The 19767-nt window shown below is 38.8% G+C and overlaps 1 protein-coding gene across 1 annotated transcript in view; it reads right to left on the bottom strand.

Annotated features, from left to right (window-relative positions):
- ADAMTSL1 (ADAMTS like 1) overlaps positions 1–19767 on the bottom strand; it is a 190982-nt gene that overhangs the window by 81819 nt on the left and 89396 nt on the right. The window contains exons 10-13 of the mRNA XM_027807903.2: positions 15763–15813; positions 13249–13453; positions 11853–12000; positions 7837–7921 (exon numbers count right to left, since the gene is read on the bottom strand). Of these exons, the coding sequence (XP_027663704.1) occupies positions 7837–7921; positions 11853–12000; positions 13249–13453; positions 15763–15813 (489 nt within the window). The remainder of the gene's footprint in view (positions 1–7836; positions 7922–11852; positions 12001–13248; positions 13454–15762; positions 15814–19767) is intronic.

Here is a 19767-nt window from a genome sequence, read left to right as displayed (position 1 = left end):
ACAGCTGAAGAGTTGCTCTGCCTGTCACCCTGCACCAAGAGGGCATCTCCATGGGCAGCAGTGGTCTGAAGCTGGAAAAGGAAAAGGGTTGGAACGAAAGGTGGAAAACTCTCCAAAGAAAACTGGTTGAAAAGTGAATGGTGTCTGTACACAAATGCTTATTCTTTTTCTTTGCCCTGTGGGAACTTTTATGGTGATGGACCAGCAACCTTTTCCCATTAGATGAATACCCTCACAAAATAGTGATTTACAAGAGACATTGCATCTTTCAGTGGTTTCTGTTAGCAGTTGAGGTTTCACAGTTTGCACAAGATTGTGTTCAGCTGAAGGGACTATTGTTGCACCATTTTTCATGTGCATATTAGCCTACACTGTAGGAATGTGTTCTAGGAACAGAGGAAAAGAAATGTGTTGCCACTGACATTGATGGACCTCTGCAGGAGTCATTCAGGTGTGAGCTGGTTTTGGCTCATTGCTTTTGTAGTGTATTGCAATCACTGAAAATATATTTTAAGGAAATTTTAAAATGACAGCCAAACCAACTTACCAAGTGTATATATAAAGCCCTTAATAAAAAATATTGGTCAAACTATGAAATGCACAGCAGTCCAGCCTTCACACTGCACATCCAATGTACCTGTAAGTACAAGTGAACTGCAGCTGTCCACAGAATTTCATCCCTTGCCCAACTCAATGTCGAAAAGACTATTTGCACTTGTATATATTATTAGTTACATTCATACATGAAAATGTCTCTTTCAGTAAACAGTGTGTCTAGTGTTTGAAAAAAACTACTTCCTTTCTTTAAATAATACAAAGGGAAGGTATTTTAAAATCCAGCATTTCTAAACTACAATGTGCTGTATATCACTTGTATATAAAGACAGCAAAAATTATATCAAAATTTGAGAACAGCGATGACAATGGCAGTATTTACTGTTGGGATAATGATATTTTTTCCTCCAGTCTCTGAGCACAGCTAAGGACTGGTGTGTATTCCCTTCCATATAGTAACATATACGTAACTGGGGAAGTAAGAATAAAAGAAACACAAAGACAGAGTCAATGCTCAACAATGGGAGACCTTCCACAGCAGAGCGTAGTAGGTTCAAGCTGAGCCCCATTGGAGCACCCTGCTAAGTTTTGTGAAGATCTCCAGAACACTTGATGTAGATAGCCACTGCCTCCTCTGTTTAGGACTTGGGTTACTACAATGTACGTTATGAAGAAAAAAAAGTGTTTACAGACTGATGTCCTCTAAGCTACAGAGAAAAATAGATTATTTTCTTCATGGCTACTTAATAACGTATTTTTATTTATTAATTTCTATTACTTAATGCTTTTTTAAAAAAAATCCATCATTGGATAAATCCATGGTTCAGATAAAGTCTGAGGTTTTGTGAACTGCATGTAGCAGTAAGACTGAGTGTTTGAAGGCACAGATACTTATCTATTAAGGCATCTGAAATCAGATATTATTGCTGAAATAAAATGCTCAGTGGCTGGTTCAAAGACTTAGAAATTCTCTGTAATAATACTCGGAACTGAGCTCAGACTTCCAGACTCTGTGTCTTGACCTGAAATGCAAACCTGTCCTTTTTCTCCAGAAAAGGCCACCTTTCCATAGGTTTTCAGGTGTGGGTAGCACCACAGGATACTCACACACAACACTGGGTAACTGCTGGTGCCGTTGTTCAGAGAAGTGTAACAGAGGTCATGATCACTCATTAACAAAATCTCAGGGCTCCATCTGTAGGAGTAATGGCATCAGAGCCAGATGCATAGGTCCAATTCCAACCCGAGTGATTACCAATTGTCCCTCTATAGTTTCTCTTCAGTTTGAATATGACCTTTTCCTTCAGCCTTGTGTCAAATCATTCTATACTGTTCGTGTTCTCCATAAATTCACTGCTGTTTTTCTCCCCAGGGAAAGATAATTACTTCTGCTTTCTATAGATAATACACATAAATCCTAAGTATTGGTGACTGTCTTAAGTTGCTCCTTGAATGAACAGATAGAAATTATTACCTAATGTTATGCTGCTGCACTGTTGATCTTCCCTATGACCGAGCACATACATAGTTTAACATTTTCACCATTGGATCTTGATACGAAGAGCTTTCCCTAAAATTCCATCTTCCTTTTTACTGCATGACACTGAAGTGGAGAAGCAACAACATAGCAGTTGGTAGTATCTCTGTCTGCATTCACTATTGTTTTTGGCAATGCAATAATCATAACATGCTTTATTTTAAAAGCAAAACATTTGTAGGAAGTTCTGAAATTACTTATTAACCTGTGAATCAGGTACAAACATCATGATGGAAAATATTTAAAAGGGAAAACCAAAATAAAAGAGCTTATGTGTCTTTGGAAACATAAATAACTACTGAAAAGTAAGAAGGAGACACTGGGTGACTGCCACACTGGCCTCCCTGTCCATATCCAGTTCCCTGAGGGCTCTGTCTCCCACACCAATGCATGTCAGGAATTTCCTCCTGTTTTTTACTGAACCAGCCCCATCACTATGATGGTGCCATCTGGCATCCAGATATTATTGTTTGCCCTCTTCCCCCTCCTCTCCTCCTTTTTATGGCTAGCACCAGCATTATTTATGGCAGTATGTTAAAAGCTGGGTATGGTGTTAACACACAAAAGTATTTTTCAAGAGTTAGAGACAGAAATCTTTTAAACAACTCTCTACAACCCACAAAACCAATCACACTATACATAGAAAAAACCATGATTTTTTAATCCTGACTGCTGGTCTTTCTGACTCTGGCTGTCACGCTGTGCTGGTGTAATAAGCTCTAGTGAAAGAAGTCAGACAGAAAGATACTGTGGCTCCTCTCTCAGATAACATATTTCTAAGGCCTGGTGAATGGTCACTTCAGAGATGGAAAACAACAGGAGAACATACACGTACAACAACACAGGTCTTCTCACCTTAAACCTTTGCCCTAAGAAAGATTACAATACTTTCTTAGCAACCTAGAGTATTTCATAGTAGTTCTGTCAGCAAGTTATATTTAATTGACCCCATCTAGGGGTGCAACAGGTCAGACAACACAAACATAACTATTCCCTCTAGCCTTCAAGTGGCTGAGCTGGTTATGATTAATTCTTTGAGCAGCAGAACTGATGAAGACCAATTTAACATGGATTTATATTTGAAGGCTGATTGCCCAAGTGGATTCTCTGGTATCTCTTAAGGATTGAACTCCTTTAGAAACCTTGCCTTCAGCTGGGGAATTGTAAGGTGTCAGTTTTCTACCTAGTCATTTTGTTCAGTAGAACATGTGGAAAACACTACCACTGAAATTTCCTGGTGAACATCAACCAAATTTGACAGAGGGGTAAAATTCTCCGTGATAACTTTATACCTCTGTCAGATTCAGTTAATAGGAATAAATTCTGACATTACTAAGAGAAGAGGAAGGCAACTGACAGATAGACATATACAGACAAAATTAAACGGTAAGACTTGCTTCCTTTAGAAATTCCTGAAGAAATAAATAATGAAAGGCACTACACATGGATAGAATAAAAATGAGGCATCTGCTGCTCTAGCAGCTGCTCTAGCAGCATATGTTAGAGAGTGGTCACAAATCACAGGTGGAAGGACAATGTAAAAAAAAAAAAAAGTAACTTTATAACTCATGGTATGCAATTTTGTAACAAAACTCATTCAATAGAAAGTCACAAAATGCACAAGACAGCAATACAGAGATTCACAAATATGACAACTCAATGCATAGGAAAAATATGCTGAAAATGTTCAGCTTTAGCTTTTCAACTTCCAAGCGAAAATACATCTTGAGAAGGACAATAAAGTTGCTTATAGATGGGGTTTGTTTTCTCTGCCTAAAGAATGCTAAGGAAGAAAGGGTGATAGTGGTATGGGAAGAATGGTCTGCTGGCTCCAAAGAATGACCCTGTCTGTAAAAAAGAACAGGGCCTGTGACTTGGTGGCATAAGAAAGCTTGGGAAGAGCCTCAGATTAAGTGTAGGAAAAGAAAAAAAAGTCCTTACCGACATCTGCCCAAGTGCAGTCAGGTAATTAGTAATTATTGCACCAATACAGAGTGAATAGGAAAATCACATAAGCATAGGTTGTCTGAGTAAACTTCCATTACTCCAGCTTCAAGCAAACACCCTTGTGAACACACAACGCTGCCTTTTCAGTATCTGGCTTACTGTGTCACTGAAAGCCTTCTGCTACTCCTCCTGCTCTGCAGCTGCTCCCCTTTCCCTCCACATTGGCGCTCCTCTGCCCATCACTCCTGCTGAGTGGAGTAGGTTCTCAAAGAAATCCCATCCTGGCTGCCCAGCTCCACGCCCACCCTCAAACCTTGCTCAGCCAGCTCTGCTCTGCTGAATCAAATAAATGGATTGCTGAGGAGGTGAAACAAGCAATCACAATGGTTTTTTTTGCAACCCCTGGTATGCTATCTGAAAATATTTGCAGCGAAGTGATACACCACAACACACTTAGGCTTGAGACAGTAAGAAATTAGTGGCCGTGTTCTAATTACTCAAATTCATAGTCAGCAGAATAGCTGGCCACATCACACACTGTCTTACACCAGCTAGTTTTTGATCCAACATTCAAAAACTCTTGACCATTCCAAACCTCAAATTAGCGTGCACCTACAATCCAGACTGATCATTCATCAGCCAAAACATGTGGGTGATAGCCTGACATCTGTCAGCACGGTAGGCCGTGAGGCATTACATTGTGTCTCTGCATAGCTGCAGAAATACAGGCCAAAACATGCATTATCATGTAATACACCTTGCTTTTCCAATATCTGGTGTATTTGAAATCCTGCACAGCTGAATGAAGGCAAACGATGCTATAAAACTGGCGTGAAAGTTGATTGTTGATTGTATCTTGGTGAGTTCTAAATGTTTTGTCTCCTTCTTTATGTCATTACTTACAGTTTTTCAAACTAATAACCAGGACCTAAAAAATAGCTGTTTAAAGTCAGACATTAATGAAAAACACTATTAACAGTGAGGCACCAAAACCAATTTTATGTGGAGGTTCAACTGCTCAAGGTTGCTGCCAACAGATGAGATATTCTGGAACAGTATGCAGATGACTGCTACAGTTTACAAATGTGGATTGCATGGATGTCCCTTTCAGCACAAGTTTTCTAAGTTTTTATTTGGTCTTTCTGTCTCACGCCTTATGACTTAAAACCATTCCAAATGAAACACAAGGCATGGATATTGCTGAGTTTTGGGGAAGTCTGCAGGAAGGTCCTGGCTTTGTGCCCTTTATTTTAGCTGTTAGTCAACACATATAAAACCCTATACTTTAATTTAATTGATTGTCATGTTGATTTCTCATCAGCCAAAAAGAAAGATTATACATGCTCCTAGAGCTGTGCTTTGCAGGGAAAAAAAACCCATGTACAAAATATCACCCCATGGCAGCATGAGTCTAGCCTGTACTGTGCCCCACTGTGTTGGTATGCTAGTGTCTGACTGGCATCACTGAAATGTTGCATGAGATGGGGTAAAAACGTTAGGATGTCTTTGCAGAACAGGGCCTTCATTGCAGCAAAGCAGTGAACTGTAAAGCAAGGAGTTGTCATAACTGCACTTAAAATATTCTAAAGTTCTTAAACCCCTTTCCCTTTATATCTCTCAAGATATCTTTTAACATCACAAGTAATATACCCGTAAGGTTTTCCAGAATATTTTATTAAAATGCACATCATGATAAACAAAAGCCTCTTCATCTTTCCCTGCAGGTTATGCCTATTCTCTAGAAACCCCTTCTTATTGATATTTAAAGTTACATATAATCATAAATATATTACTACATGCTTTTTCTACAGCACTGTCAATACTGTTAACAAAATCTATCAAAAAAAATCATAGTGTAAAAATTATTCTAGATATGAACTGATAAAATTCCTGATAATACATCTTTTTTAATGTATGCTTATAGGGCTTATTTACAGTTTGCTAAATGCACATTTAGCTAAGTTGTTTAGTATAATCATAAAATGTCACAAGAAAATAGAGTACACTTTACAAATGAAAAATGATTATGTTCACAAATATTGAATATTCTAGACTCTGACGGAATGAATCAACCTACAAATTCTATGATACTGGAACAACTAAAGATCTCATTATATTACATGCAATAGCTACTCCTAATATATATACATATGAATACGAGCATTCCAATATGTGTATATAAATGTGTGTGTGTATACATGTATGTGTATATATGTATATATTTATGTACACATATGGCAGCTGGATTAAAATAATTTTTATCTTGAGGGCTTTATTATGTAGGTCTCTAGCTGTATTTCAATTTTCCAGTTTCACATAACTTCAATTCAGGTTAACCATGTCAAAACTGAAATTATATTGCATAACAAATAATGTTTTTCAAACTAACACAGCTGTAGTTGCAGTAAAAAATGTCATGTGCTCAGCCACAAGGAGCGTCTGTACAGAGGTTACAATTATAGCATGCATTTATGACAGTTCTAGAATAAAAAATCTAAAATACAATCATAACAGTATTTTTATTGTCTTGGTCTCATGGCTAAAGGTTTATACGGTATACCAGTTTTACTGAAGCTTCTTTATCATTGCAATTTTATTGGGATAAGAAACATTAATTATCCATAAATGACAATAAAACTCGACCCTGAATGAAATTCTGGGGATTTTTTTTAAACCACCTAATTTTGTTAACTTTTTCTGTAGTCCTACTATTAATGAAATGGAGCACATACAGAAACTGCTAAACTGCATTTTCAATGGCACTGTGTGAAGAACTTGGCTACACCAAGTCAGATTCATACAGTCAGATTTATTTACTGATACACTAAAAAGGCAGTTATTAACCCTAAGTGGAAGTGTTCTTTTCCAGCTTCTTTTTTTTTAATAATAGTATAATAACAAAGTAATATTATTTTCCTTCAGCATTACCTGTAGCTATTTTACACCCTCCACCTCTTCCTAACTCCATGGTAACTTTTTCACAAAACAGAACACAAATGAATAGGAAAAGAAAAAACTTAAAAGTTGCAGTTATAGGACACAATGATATAATTTTACGTATTTAGGAGGAAAATGTACAGTTCCCGTCATTTCAGGCAGCCCTAATTTGAGAGGATTGCCAATGTATGTACATAGGCCAACCTGCCAACCAAGAGGTTGTGCAGCAGGAGGAGGAGCTACTAATGGGGTACAAGGTGCTGACTAAGATTGATCTTGCAAGCATGGCTGGGCAAAGACTGTCATGAAGTGACTAGAAATGCAGGGAGGGGGAAGTCCCTGAAATGATGTGGTAAGTGATGATAAGGCAATCCAAACCATAGGCTGAAGTTTCTAGCTTATTTTCTGCTAAAGTTAATTCATTTTTCTGCTGCTACTGTACTCTTGCTGGGGAGAGAGGTGAGAGGGAATCAGCACTGGCTGCCTGTATTTTACTTCTTACTTCACAGGGGTATTGTGAGGGTAAACAAAGGCGCTAAGCTGTGGAGATACAGTGGCAGTGGGGAACACACAACTACATACGTAGGCAGACTCTCACTATAATATTATTGTAAATGACCTTAAATAAAACATATGTATATTTGTTCAAATGAAATCTGCATTTGCCCTCTTGAATTCTGTCTCTTCATGCCTAAATGTGACACAGCCTTAAGCCTGTTGATTTCCACAGGGTTTGGTTTATTTAGCCTTTATACCCTAAAAAAAACCCAAATACATTTTCAAGAGACTGTCTTAGCTCAGTGCAAGCCCCATATCCCCACATCGTAAGAACCTTTTGTAAGCAAATTTTTAAGACTTACGAAGGTTCTTCAGAAACCACTGCTCCTTCCTCCAGCTCTTGAGCCTGCTTATACCATGGCAACTTTGCTTCCATGGGAAGTTTCTCTAGGAAACAAATACAAGCACATGAAAATAGGAAACATGCAGTAATGCTGCTATGTGTGCCAGTCTCCCCTCTCTCACCAAGCACACGTGTGATGCAGATGTGCCTTCATCCACATGGAGCACAAAGAAGAAAGAGAGAGAAAGGAGAGAGAGAAAGGAACTCCATCACCTGGACTATAAGGCTTACAAGCTTATATGACCAGATAGTTCACTGTTGCAGCTAGAAGGGCTATGGTGCTCTAAAGCTAGAAACGCAAATTCAGTCCTTTTCAGATTATACAACTGGGCTGTAAAAATAGACACTTTGGAAAGTATTTTTTGGAGGGAGTCTTGCAAGTCTAATGAGCCTCCACTGACACTGAAAAGGCAAAATTTATAAAATTCCTGTGTTAACCCTTAAATTTTAGAACTTCAGAAGACAAATTAAGCTTGTTTTTGATAGATCACAAGAAGGGAGAAAATCTTGATTTGATGAGTGATATCACAGACAGAGAAACTGTAATAAAATGGACCAGCTATACTTTTCAACTTTATCAATTCATCAGCTATGTGGATTTTAAAAAATGAGATTGATACTTTTCCTGTCATTTCTGATGGAAAACAGTAGAGCTGCTTTTCTTCCCATGCAGGATATGTGTGCAGTGTAATGAGCTGGTCTGCTCTGCAGAGCGCCCGGCCATGCTGCTCCATGAGCCAAGCTCTGCTTTCATGCAGTGTCAAAGTGGAATATTTGAGCTGAAGGTGGTGAAGCTGTTTTAGCTCTAATGGGGTATAAAGAAAGAGCAATTTTGGCACTATAATTTGAGAAGGAGCTCTGCATTTCAACAAAATGTTCTGTGCTAGGATCAGGGGAAAAAACACAAATAAAAGGGAGTGAGACTCAGACCACTGAGGAGAACCAGGGCCAGACCTATTTGCCACTCACAAATCACCTAAGCCTTTCAGGTTTATATAATGCATGGATTTTTACTTGCCAGTGGGAGCAGATTAATATTGTTCAGAATAGTTGGGTATTTTCTGTGACTTTGCTGTGCACAACAGTGAACCTTTCAGATATGCACACAAAATTTCCCATCTGTCAGCTGTATCATAGAGGAACAACAACTTACAACTTGATTTCACAGCTACTGCAACTTTAGTCAAGCAAATTTCCTTGGAGCAAGTTATTAACTCAGGAAAAAAAGGACAGTAACAGAGTTACTATGCCTTTCTCTTAGAAATATCTTGCCAAGCTCCTACTCTAACATTATTAGTGCTATTTAAGGATGAATATTTGCCAGCACAGTTCTTAGTTTAATCTGTATTTTACCACATTTTTTATCAAAAATATGTAGGAGTTATTTCTATTTCTATGTTCTGCAGCTTGTTTTATGGGTTTTGGAAAGCCAGATCTTACTTCTGTGCTTTTTTGCTTAGATGCAAATACTTGTAAAATGCAAAAGCTCTTGTGTATCATTGCCTGTTATGCCTTCTTTTTTAAAGATGTACTTAACTACCACCTACACTGTAAAATTTGTTACAGGGTTAGAAATGTTGATGTTGTACACTGTGCTATGGCAAAAAAAATGAATAAAAAGTACTCCTAATGTAATCTAAGAAGGATTTTTTACCTTTGCAGATTAAAGTCTCTCCTTTTATAAAACAATTTCAGTAAAAACAATTAAATTCTATGTTACAAAGTTCTATTAGATGAATAAACTTTCATTATTAAAACTGAAAATCATTGCTTAATCCAGGGATACCCTATTTTTCCCCATTATTGGTGTAAAATAAAGTGCCTCAGTGCTTAAATAAACTAAACCAAAATAAATTACATAGACTATTTGAATTCTATTTCTGTTTAACACAGTTAAAAGAAGAAGGAATTCCACATCTTTTGTCTTGCTGCTTCAGTTAGCTAGGAAGATTGTTTTTCTGCTTTGTGTTAATCCAGCTCCAGATGGCAAAGCAGGCTAAGATTAAAAAAAATCAATAGAGGAGAGGTACTTTGGTACCCTTTCTGTTCTAAATTTCTAACTAGATTTGTGAAATAAAAAGGACAAAAGTCCAGCACTTTTTCAATTTGATTTGGAAGAGACCTCTGGATATCATCTGGTCCAACTCTCTTCTGAAAGCATGATTCAGCCTTCAGGTATATGGGTCTTCAAACATTACCACTTGCATTATGGAGAGAGAACTGTGGGAGTGTTGCAGAACCAAGATGAGAAGTAAGATTAAACACAATAATTAAAACAATACACTTCACATAGGACTTCTCATCCCATGGGAATAAAAAAATGGAAGAAAGAAAGAACTGCCTGTAATCAGAAATCACTCATGATTTTACTTCAAAGGGCAGCATAAGAGTTTACCCAGGGTAAAGATGCCACTCTGTTAAAAGGGTGGGCTTCCAGCAAACAGCAATTGACTTTGTTTTCAGACAAATTCCATTGGAAGAGACTTCTTGACAAATGCCAAGTTTTCCTAGCTGGTCTTGCACCCTTCTTAGGTCCCCTACGCAAAAGCAAGATGTGCATGGTTTGCAGCACCTGATTTTTTGATATCTTACTGCATTTTGCTTACGCTGTATGCTGCAGGCAGACAGGATCTTGCTTTACCTGTCCTCTGAACACCATAAGCAGGTAAAGTTCCATAAAAGCAGCTGATTGACTGAGTCCAAACCCTCTCGATCTCTGTATGTGGCTCAGAGTCATGCTAACACAGTCACAGAGCCTTTTTTTTCGTCTTGGAAGGTGAATGGAGTGAGCTCATGTCGGCCAGCAAAATACAGTGCAAACATACTCATTGCTCCCCAGAGGCCCTGTGTCTGGGTTTCACCACTTTGGTGGCTGGCAGGCAGAGTGAATTCTCATAGTCCAGATAAACTGGAATTTTGAAACTTGGCAAATGCGTCCATCATAGGCCACTGAGTGCAGAAATTAAAATTCCAAATTTCAATGTTCCATCTTGGTTCAGCATGATGTCATAGGTCACATTTCACAGGGCTTCATATAAGTGCTTTTAATATGGATCAGGGTAGCAATTCATTTTTTAAAAGGAATTGATTTATTTTTATGGGCAGATTTAGGTCCAGTTTATGGAAATTCAGTTCACCTGCATCGCTGTAGCCCGGAAGTTTCCATAAGTTAGTCAGCATACAGACACAGAGGTTTTATCGATAGATCTGTATACAGGCACAAACACATGCATGCTCATACACCCGTGGAAACAGTCAGATACCTGTGTCTGCTGCACCTGGCCACTGTCCATTAATTCAATCCATTCTCCAGGACTTTTTTTTTTTTTTTTTTTTACATTCCCACCCCATAACAAACTCCAAACAGCTGCAGAAATATTTTGTCTTTCAACAAAAGGTGGGGGATTTGCCCCAGTATTACTCTCTGTCTGAGGCCCAAGTCCAGCAACATTTCTATACAGGTTGTAAGTACTCCTTGCTATAAGATGCTTCAAGTTTAACAGTCTGCCAAATTTTGCAGCCCAGCTAGTAAAAGGAATTTCATGTTGGGATATACAATGCTTGCTTCTGACCTATTTCAAGCTCCAAGTTATGAACAGGCAATTTAAAATTATGGTTACATTTATCTATCATAAATATTATTTATATATTTAATGCCTTTAAAAATACAGGGGAAATTTAGCCCAGACCAATCAGTGAGGTCAAACCTTCTTATGCTTATGGTCAAATTTACATTTATATTGCTTGGTCTGCTGGACCACAAATTAACAGTGGAAACCACAGAACTTGTAAGAAAGAGGAAGGGGCCAGCATTCACTCCAAGTTGCTAGCAGGCAGACTGGAATAGAAATGGCAGGCCTTAAAGGAGCAAACACAACTCACTGCAGGTGGAATCAGTGCTACCAGCAACAAAACAAAACTGCTCAGCAGCAAAGACATCCAAAAAATGTATGAAAAACCCTTCTGCCTCATTACCTTTGGGTTTGTAGCAAGGAGTGGGTACAATGCATTCTTCTTTTATGTGTGGCTTTGTTTTAGGACTACAGCCTCCTGTATGCATCCCCCTGTGATCAATGCAAAGGACCACACGGTATCTGAGTCCTTGTCCGCAGGTCACAGTGCACTGGAGGAAAAAAAAAAAAAGAAAAAGAAATTATATGTCACAAGAGTGGTAAGGGGAATATTCAATAGCAGTATGTGTACTTAAGAGAGTGATACATGATGCAGAAACACCCAACTCTGAACATAAATTATTCATAACATTTGGTAGTTACAGATGTGGTATAAAATTGACTGCAATTTTTCCCTTTTTCTCTACACATTTACTTGGTTTGGACATTTTGCTGCTGGACTTCTCTTGCAGTGTCACTCTCGCAGTGTTGGATACTTGGCTTGTGGCCATCTGTCCCTCAGTAACACCCTGTTAGTTTCATCTGGAACCACTTGGCTTTGCTTGGACAAAGTACTGGGGCTTAAGGGTTAACAGGGGTGACACTCAACTATTTTGGAACATAGCAACAAACAGAATGGGAAACTATTTGGGCTTTCTTTCCTCAGACAATTTCTTAAGTGTCTTTTTAAATTTATTTTTGGTAAGGTACATCAATTTTTGCCCCTGTACAGATTGTTTCAGAAATTTAGTTCTGGTTGCACAGGAGAGGATCAAAACTACTAACCAGTGGGAAGGGCTATGGACACTACCAATATTACTTTGCTCTTGGATAGCAGCTTTCATCTGGAAATCACTAAACACTTTGCAATGACTCAAGAACACCTCACCTGTGGGTGAGCTAGCTTGGCTTCTAAACCCCATTTCACTTGTTGAGAAAGTGGGGTGGTGAGAAACTACATTCCAATTAGATCTTTATGTGCAAAATCAAAGTACTTTTCTTCTTTTGTAAACTGATATGTCAAAGAGATTTACTTTCATACAGAAGGAAAGGTGAGTGAGGAACAGACAACAACAAGCATCAAAGAGCAGAGTCATTTATGGCTTCATGTATCTCTGGAAGCCTCTCAGCAATTCATGCTATTCAATATATGGCTGAAAACTTGTAATAAAGATGTGCCATTACATGCTTACTGTTTTTTTGTGCATTTTGTTTATGTTCCCAGTCTATTGTTAGTAGAAGGTCACTAATTAACAATACAGATCTGATTTATTTTTCCATTGTTCTCCTTAATCATGTCAATCTTACTAATACATTATTCCTGAGTATTTACTTTGCAGTTAGATAAACAGCAAAATTAAAAACAGAGGTCATGATAATAAGGAAAGTAAGTAGGGAATGTTTACTTCCACAAGCTCACTAAACTATAATTTATGTTTCTAGTGTGGTAAATACAAAACCAACAAAGCTAAGCTGATTACCGGAGACCATTCCTGAGCAAGCCACTTTGGGCAGTCAAATACATTGCAAGGCTGGACAACAGGCATCTTTGGAGTGTACATGCACTTCCATTCTTCCACAGGGCTGATATGCCCCTGAATGTCTTCTTCCACACATGAGACACTGCGGCTTTGAATGCCCCCTCCACAGGATGAGGAACAGGCCGTCCAGGGTGTACTTTCCCATCTGGGCAAAAAAACGCAACCCCAAAACAGAGAGGCATCAGAAAAAGGAAACCCTGTGTCCCCCAGCCCCACCCCCCCAAATGCATAAACTGCTATCTGCAAGTGGGTTATTTTCCTGATTAATGTAATTAAAAATTAATCCTATACATATTTTCATAAAGAGGCATAACAGCAAAGCACTCTCATGGCTGCTGTCTTTAAGTCACTGATTAATAATATGAAATCACTCTCCTACTAACCCAGTGACTATTGCCACAGAAACTCAATTCTTTTAACTTAATTCCTTTTTTCTTAAGTGATGAGATTATCATGTTTTCACAATTTGTCATTTTCCAAAGAATCTTTGTTACTAATCACTGGAAGCTCAGCATGCTCCGAAGCTGATGTTCCTTTTGCATGAACGTGCAGGGAAGCAGCAGCGTTTCTTTCCAGTGAAACAACTGAGTTGAGTTAAAAAAAGATTGAAGGAAATTACCAAAAAGAAAGCGTGACTATACTGATAGGATACGTGGCCTCTGATGGATAATCGATATGGGTCTTGTTTCCTTACAGTTGAGGCAGTGAGAGGAACTGAGAAACCATCTTTTCTCTACAGGTGCCAATTGAGGATGTAATGATAAATCCAGAGAACAAGGTGTATGCTTAAAAGCTATGCATACTTATGAGAATAATCCTTTTTTTACGGTGATGCATAAACAATAATATATGTATCGTCTTCTACGTGTACATGGCTGGCCACATAAAATAAGTCTGGTATTTCCTCTCTTATATCCAAGACATTGTCACAGAGAGGATCCAGGACCACTGTCATGACCCAGTGAGGCTACTCCTGTGTAATCCTGTGGTATAAAAGTTCTACCTCACTGGAAACATTTCACTTTGGTTTTGTTTTTGTTTTTGTTTTTTTTTTCCCCAGAAGGCAAATGTCCTTTTGTTTTTGCTTTCAGTGTTACTGAAAGCCAATTACCTCAGGGCATTTTGATCCTTTATCCTGGATTTTCTTCAGCAGTAAAAAAGCTTCTGTGAGCTCAGGATACTTTTTCATTAAGTACAGTCCCTCCACTGGCAAGTACTGCTGAATCATCCTCTGATATAAATTGTTCTCTGTCTTTTGTCAATGTACATGTCCTTTGTACACAATTGAAATAAAATCTTTTTTATTAAAAGCTAGAGTGTTAAACCCCATATTAATGTTCTGCCTTCTATATTCCCTACTAACAGAGTTTTAATTTTTGAGGTTAGGAGGTATGTATGTGGTGGTTTTTTTTAAATAAAGAACAGAGAAAAGTGTTTTCCAGAAAGAAGGAATTAGATGCAGTGATATAGTTAATAAGTGTATCTCAGATATATTTGGTGAAAATGGCTGGGTGTACATAACCATAAGCACTTAGCTAGGAAGAGAAAAGTCTAACCCAAATGACACAGATAAAGGGTGTCAACATGAATGGCAGCCACAATGCCTGGCACGTAAGCTGTTCACCTCCTCGTCTTCTCACTCACAGTTTCAGGGGGTCCACAATTTGGCTGGAGACTCTGTTGAACATGAACGCATGGCGCCTGCGCACTGATGCTGAAAGCTCTCTGTATTAGGCCTTACCATGATTTGAGGGAGGTTGTCTGCTCACCAGCATGAAAACAAGTTGCCTAGGTTTTTTTTTTTTGTGACTTCATACTACATGAAATTAATGAAGAAGGAAACACAGAATAATACTATTGCATGTCCAGGTGGTATTTCAAAACTGAAAGGTTATTATCCTTCAGCCACCAAATATTTTGATCAGCATCAGTCTTATTCATTGCTTTAAGAGCAATTACTTATGTGATTATTTCCATGAGAATCTCAGGTCTTACATTAAAGACATTTAAATTGTGAGTTAGTTAATAATACAAATCAGGCCTTGATCCTACTCCTGTCCCTGATCTCTGATTTCTTAGAAACCCTATGGATTAATGCCCCTAAAGTAGACATTAGCATGGGTTTGCAGGGTCAGAACACATCACTAATACTGCCTAACCCCAAAATTTCAGAATTTATAAGCATGCAAGAAGTGGCACTGCAGGAGAGAGCGAGAAAGTCTTATGTTCCTTACAAAGCCACAGTTTATAGTGCTGTTCAGAGCTGAGTAAAAGGAAGAAAAAGGAAAGTTGTGAGAGGAAAAGGGAGTTGGGGTGGGTGTGAGGAAAGAGAGAAAGAAAGGGACTGCACACTTAATAAGTCTACATTGCTGCTTCAGCTAGACATGCAGAGAAAAGGAAAAAAGAAGTAAATACATTTGTTAATCCTAATATCTGGTTGATTGTTTTACATACCGAGGAAGGGGATGGTAGAGGTCATAGGGCATGATCTGCTTGTATCCATCACTGTTAGGAACAATAATGCCAACCCTCTGAGTAGAAGGTACACATAATAAAATAAACACTAAATGATTACATTATACAATTTTTTTACACAATATTAAAAACAAACAAACAAACAAAACAACAAAAAAAACCCACAAAAGATATTTTAGCTAAGTTGCTATCACATTTGAAACAAAACTTATGTTCCCATCCTACTGTTTCTGAGTTGATCGAAGAATAAAACACTGATTACTACTTTATTCTTATGAATATATTACTGTTTTACTAAGAAGCAATCTATTACCACAAGTAATACAAATGAGTTGTCCAAACTTTATTTAGATTTCTGAAGTTCTATTTGCCATGAAAAAGATTTCTACACTTAAGTACTTTCTTGGAGCTTGGATCCAAAGTCACTGAAGACAACAGGGAAACTTTATCTACTTCAGACATCTCTACATCAACCCCTTTTTTGAGCTATTATATGGTTGTTTCTGCCCTTTGGATAAAACATCTGGTTTTACAGGGGTCAGAAGTAGAAATTTGAGGAAACCCAGTGCAAGAATTCAAAACTGCGATTCTTGTCTTTCCACCTTAAATCAGTCCAAATTAATTCATCTTCAGAACCTGCTTCTTTATTTGTTTTTTGTTTTTTGTTTGTTTGTTTTTTTCTGGAAGAAAGAAGGAGCTGGAAAGAAGAGTAATATGTCGCTTTGTTTAATTGGTTTTTTTGTTGTTTGGTTTTGGTGATGTCATGACTGGTTGCCTTGGTTTGCTGTAGTGTTACTGGTATAGTATCTAAATAATATAGTATGTAAACGTTATAGAGGGCAATATTAGTAATTATCTGAACAATCATCGTGTCAGTTATGTGTGAAATGAATGTCACTTCCCTTGTTGGCAGCTATAGGGTCTCACTGAATTGCTAGTCTGGAATTTCATCTTTTGTCTGCACTTTTTAGAGATTCTGACTCAGCCAAACCATGCTGTCATGTTGTCTCCCAATTATCAGCCATATGATTCCAGAGCACCCAATCTATCAGTTTCATCAAAGCCACTATGCCACAGAGGACTTGGATGGGGCAGGTGGGCAGAACCATTGAAGAGTGAATGCCAAATACATTAAAATAAAAAGCATGTCCCTACCCAAGTTTTGGAGAGGAAGCTGACAGAAAACAATAAAGTTGTTTTTGAGAGCCTTATACAGATGAGAGGTGCTAGGTGTGCTGCTATGGATTTCTGCAAGGGGGAAGGAGCAAAGGAGGGGGAAGGGAGAAAGTATTCTCCTTACTCAACAGAGTTCACTGAAAAATGCTGTAAGCATTCAAAGGAGTCTTGTCATGCTAAAGCTGAAGGGGTCTATTCTTTCAGTCAACAGGCTTTTTATGTGCATACTTTTCCACGATAGGAGAATGGATCCCATTGTGTTTTCACAGCGAGGAGTCAGAGCCAGGTCAGAGTGCTGGAATTTTCCAGCTAAAGCATGGGAAGACACTGGAGCTCTGAGAGCGTGTGATGGGAACTAGACAGCTGCCTCTAAGATGAGCAGTCTCTGCAGTCACAGGAGCTCTCTGCATGCCTGTGCATATTTGCATCTTCGGAGAGCTGCCTGTCTCCACAAAAAACCAAAAATCTAGGAGAGGCAGTTCTGGCATTGGAAAACTTTGTAAAAGTCTAATGGGTCATTTCGAATATGGCCAATGAACAAGTCTTTTCAGACTTAGCTTGGTGGGTAGAAGCCTGGAGAAGTTTGTGAAATTGCGTATTAGTATTTTAAGAAGATGGAAGAAGACTTTTTCTGATGTCGTTTTGCTCATGCTTTTGGGAATCTCTGCTGCTTTCCTGACTTTTCTACCACTGCTGCTGAGGTTCTACGCTGAAGCATTTTGCACTTTCCAGCTCATCAGCTTGCTGAGGAGTGGTTGGAAAAAAGATTAATATACCAAGTTCAGAAATGAAATAATTATACTATAAAAGCACCTACTGCCTAAGGAAGAAATAGATTTCAAAACATTTCTCACTCATTGCAGTAAGAAATGTTTTCTTTCTAATAAACATGATCTGTATGCATAATCCAGGTCTACATGCATTAGAACACATAATATCCAAAGCCATTCCAATGGAAATAACTGTACCACATTCAAACACCATTATGAAGATTAAATAACATTTACAAAACACTAGATTAATATTGTCATTGGAAAGGTTTGACCCTCAAAGAATTTTGCATACATAAATTGCAATTCTGTAAATGCTGTAACAGAGGTCCATAGAATTACTGACACTGTCCTTGTGCATATGTGAGAGGCTGCCAAAGGCTCTCATTCTGTTACTGCAAGAAAATGATTCTCAGCAACAGAAAAAGTCCCCTGCAGTAATAAACAATGGCTTAATATATGACTTTAAAAATCAGCTTGAAGATACAACAGAACAACAGATGGTTGTTGTACTGGTAATACCTACTGCATCTTTCCTAGCTAGTCTTGTGCGGTTTTTGCGTGTGCGTTCCACAAAACCCCCCACAAAACCAAGCCTAACTGAATGATTTAAAAAACATTTTAGGGATTACTTCGGTGAATCCTGTGCTTTTTGACTGAACAAAGTGGTTTAAAGTCTATGAATCTATCAGTCCATCATACTCTATGAAGAGATAGATGAGGTCTAGTTTACGGGCTTTATTCATTATACATTACTCAGACAATGCAAAGGTGATGGCATGCTAAATGAACAGAGCAAATAATAATTCATAATTAATTCCTCCACTACGCTGAGATTTCTGGCTAACAGGACTCATTCACGCAACACCTAGAGCAAACCTGCTTTGGCAGGATCAGGAGCACAAAGCAAATTATTTTGAAAAGCTGTTGTGTCTCTTATGTCTGAAATCTCCCATGCCTTTCAGACCAACAAGTTGTGTCATATGCATTTGAATTGTTTTATTCCTGAGTGCTGGCAGCTTCAGCACAGTCACTCTTCCAAGGCACACGTCCAGCTGGAGCGGGAGCTGCACGTGCCAGAGGTGGGTGTGCTGCACCCAGGTCTGCCATCTCTGCAAATGTTCAGCTTTTTCCTGCAATAGGTGCCCACAGCCACAGTCCTTGAAAGTCACGTTTGGTGTTATCTTCCCTGGTAGCTCCCTTTTGTCCTCAAGTCACCCCCTTAGCACAAATGACAGGCACGAACGCCTTTCTCCTGATGACTCTCTGATGAGGTGCCAGCTCTTCCCACCTCCCTCTCCTGCATGCCCATGGCTCTCAGGTCAGCCACCTGCTGAGCCAAGCAAAGGCACAGGGGCTAGAGCTGGGAGAAGAGCCAGCAGAGGGAAAGGACTCTCCCATCAAGATGCCTCAGGGTTGTCTGCCCCTGCATGGACGTGACAAGTGGAGGCTTGGAGTGGGTAGGGGCACCTGCGGCTCCTGTGCCAGTGTTCCCACACCCTGCTGTCCAGTGCCCGGCCTCTGCAGGACACTCGGACGTCTTGGGTTTACAGCCTTCAGTTCTGCTGTAGGCTCTGTTTTCCTGGAGGTTTCCTACCCACAGGGCTGCAGCTGTAGGGTGCCTGCAATCCTGGGTGGCCATAACCCTTCACTGAAATCTATAGGACTTGAGAGTAAATGATTTGCGTGTCAGGGATTATGCCATCTAAGCAATGGTCCAAAGTATGTCAAAAGTATTAATAGTAATTCACAAATAATAATAAAATGTTGGAGCAGCCTAAGTTGGCTATGGACAGCTAATTCATTCATTAAATGTAAGGAAACACTTAAGTTCATCACATAAGTAAGATTTTAGTATCTGAGTCAACATCTCCCTGAGAGCAGTGATTTTCATTGGATGGATGTCAGGCTTGTGAAAAAGTCTCCACTTTAACACTACAAATCCTGACACCAAGGCAGTGTGTGATACTGCACCCTCCTGTCACAGTGCTCTGTGAAGATGCCACACTGAGACATTATCACCTTGAGCTACAAGAGT

The sequence above is a fragment of the Falco cherrug genome, chromosome Z, assembly GCF_023634085.1.
Source record: "Falco cherrug isolate bFalChe1 chromosome Z, bFalChe1.pri, whole genome shotgun sequence".
NCBI lineage: Eukaryota > Metazoa > Chordata > Aves > Falconiformes > Falconidae > Falco > Falco cherrug.
This window is presented reverse-complemented; position numbering and strand designations above follow the sequence as displayed.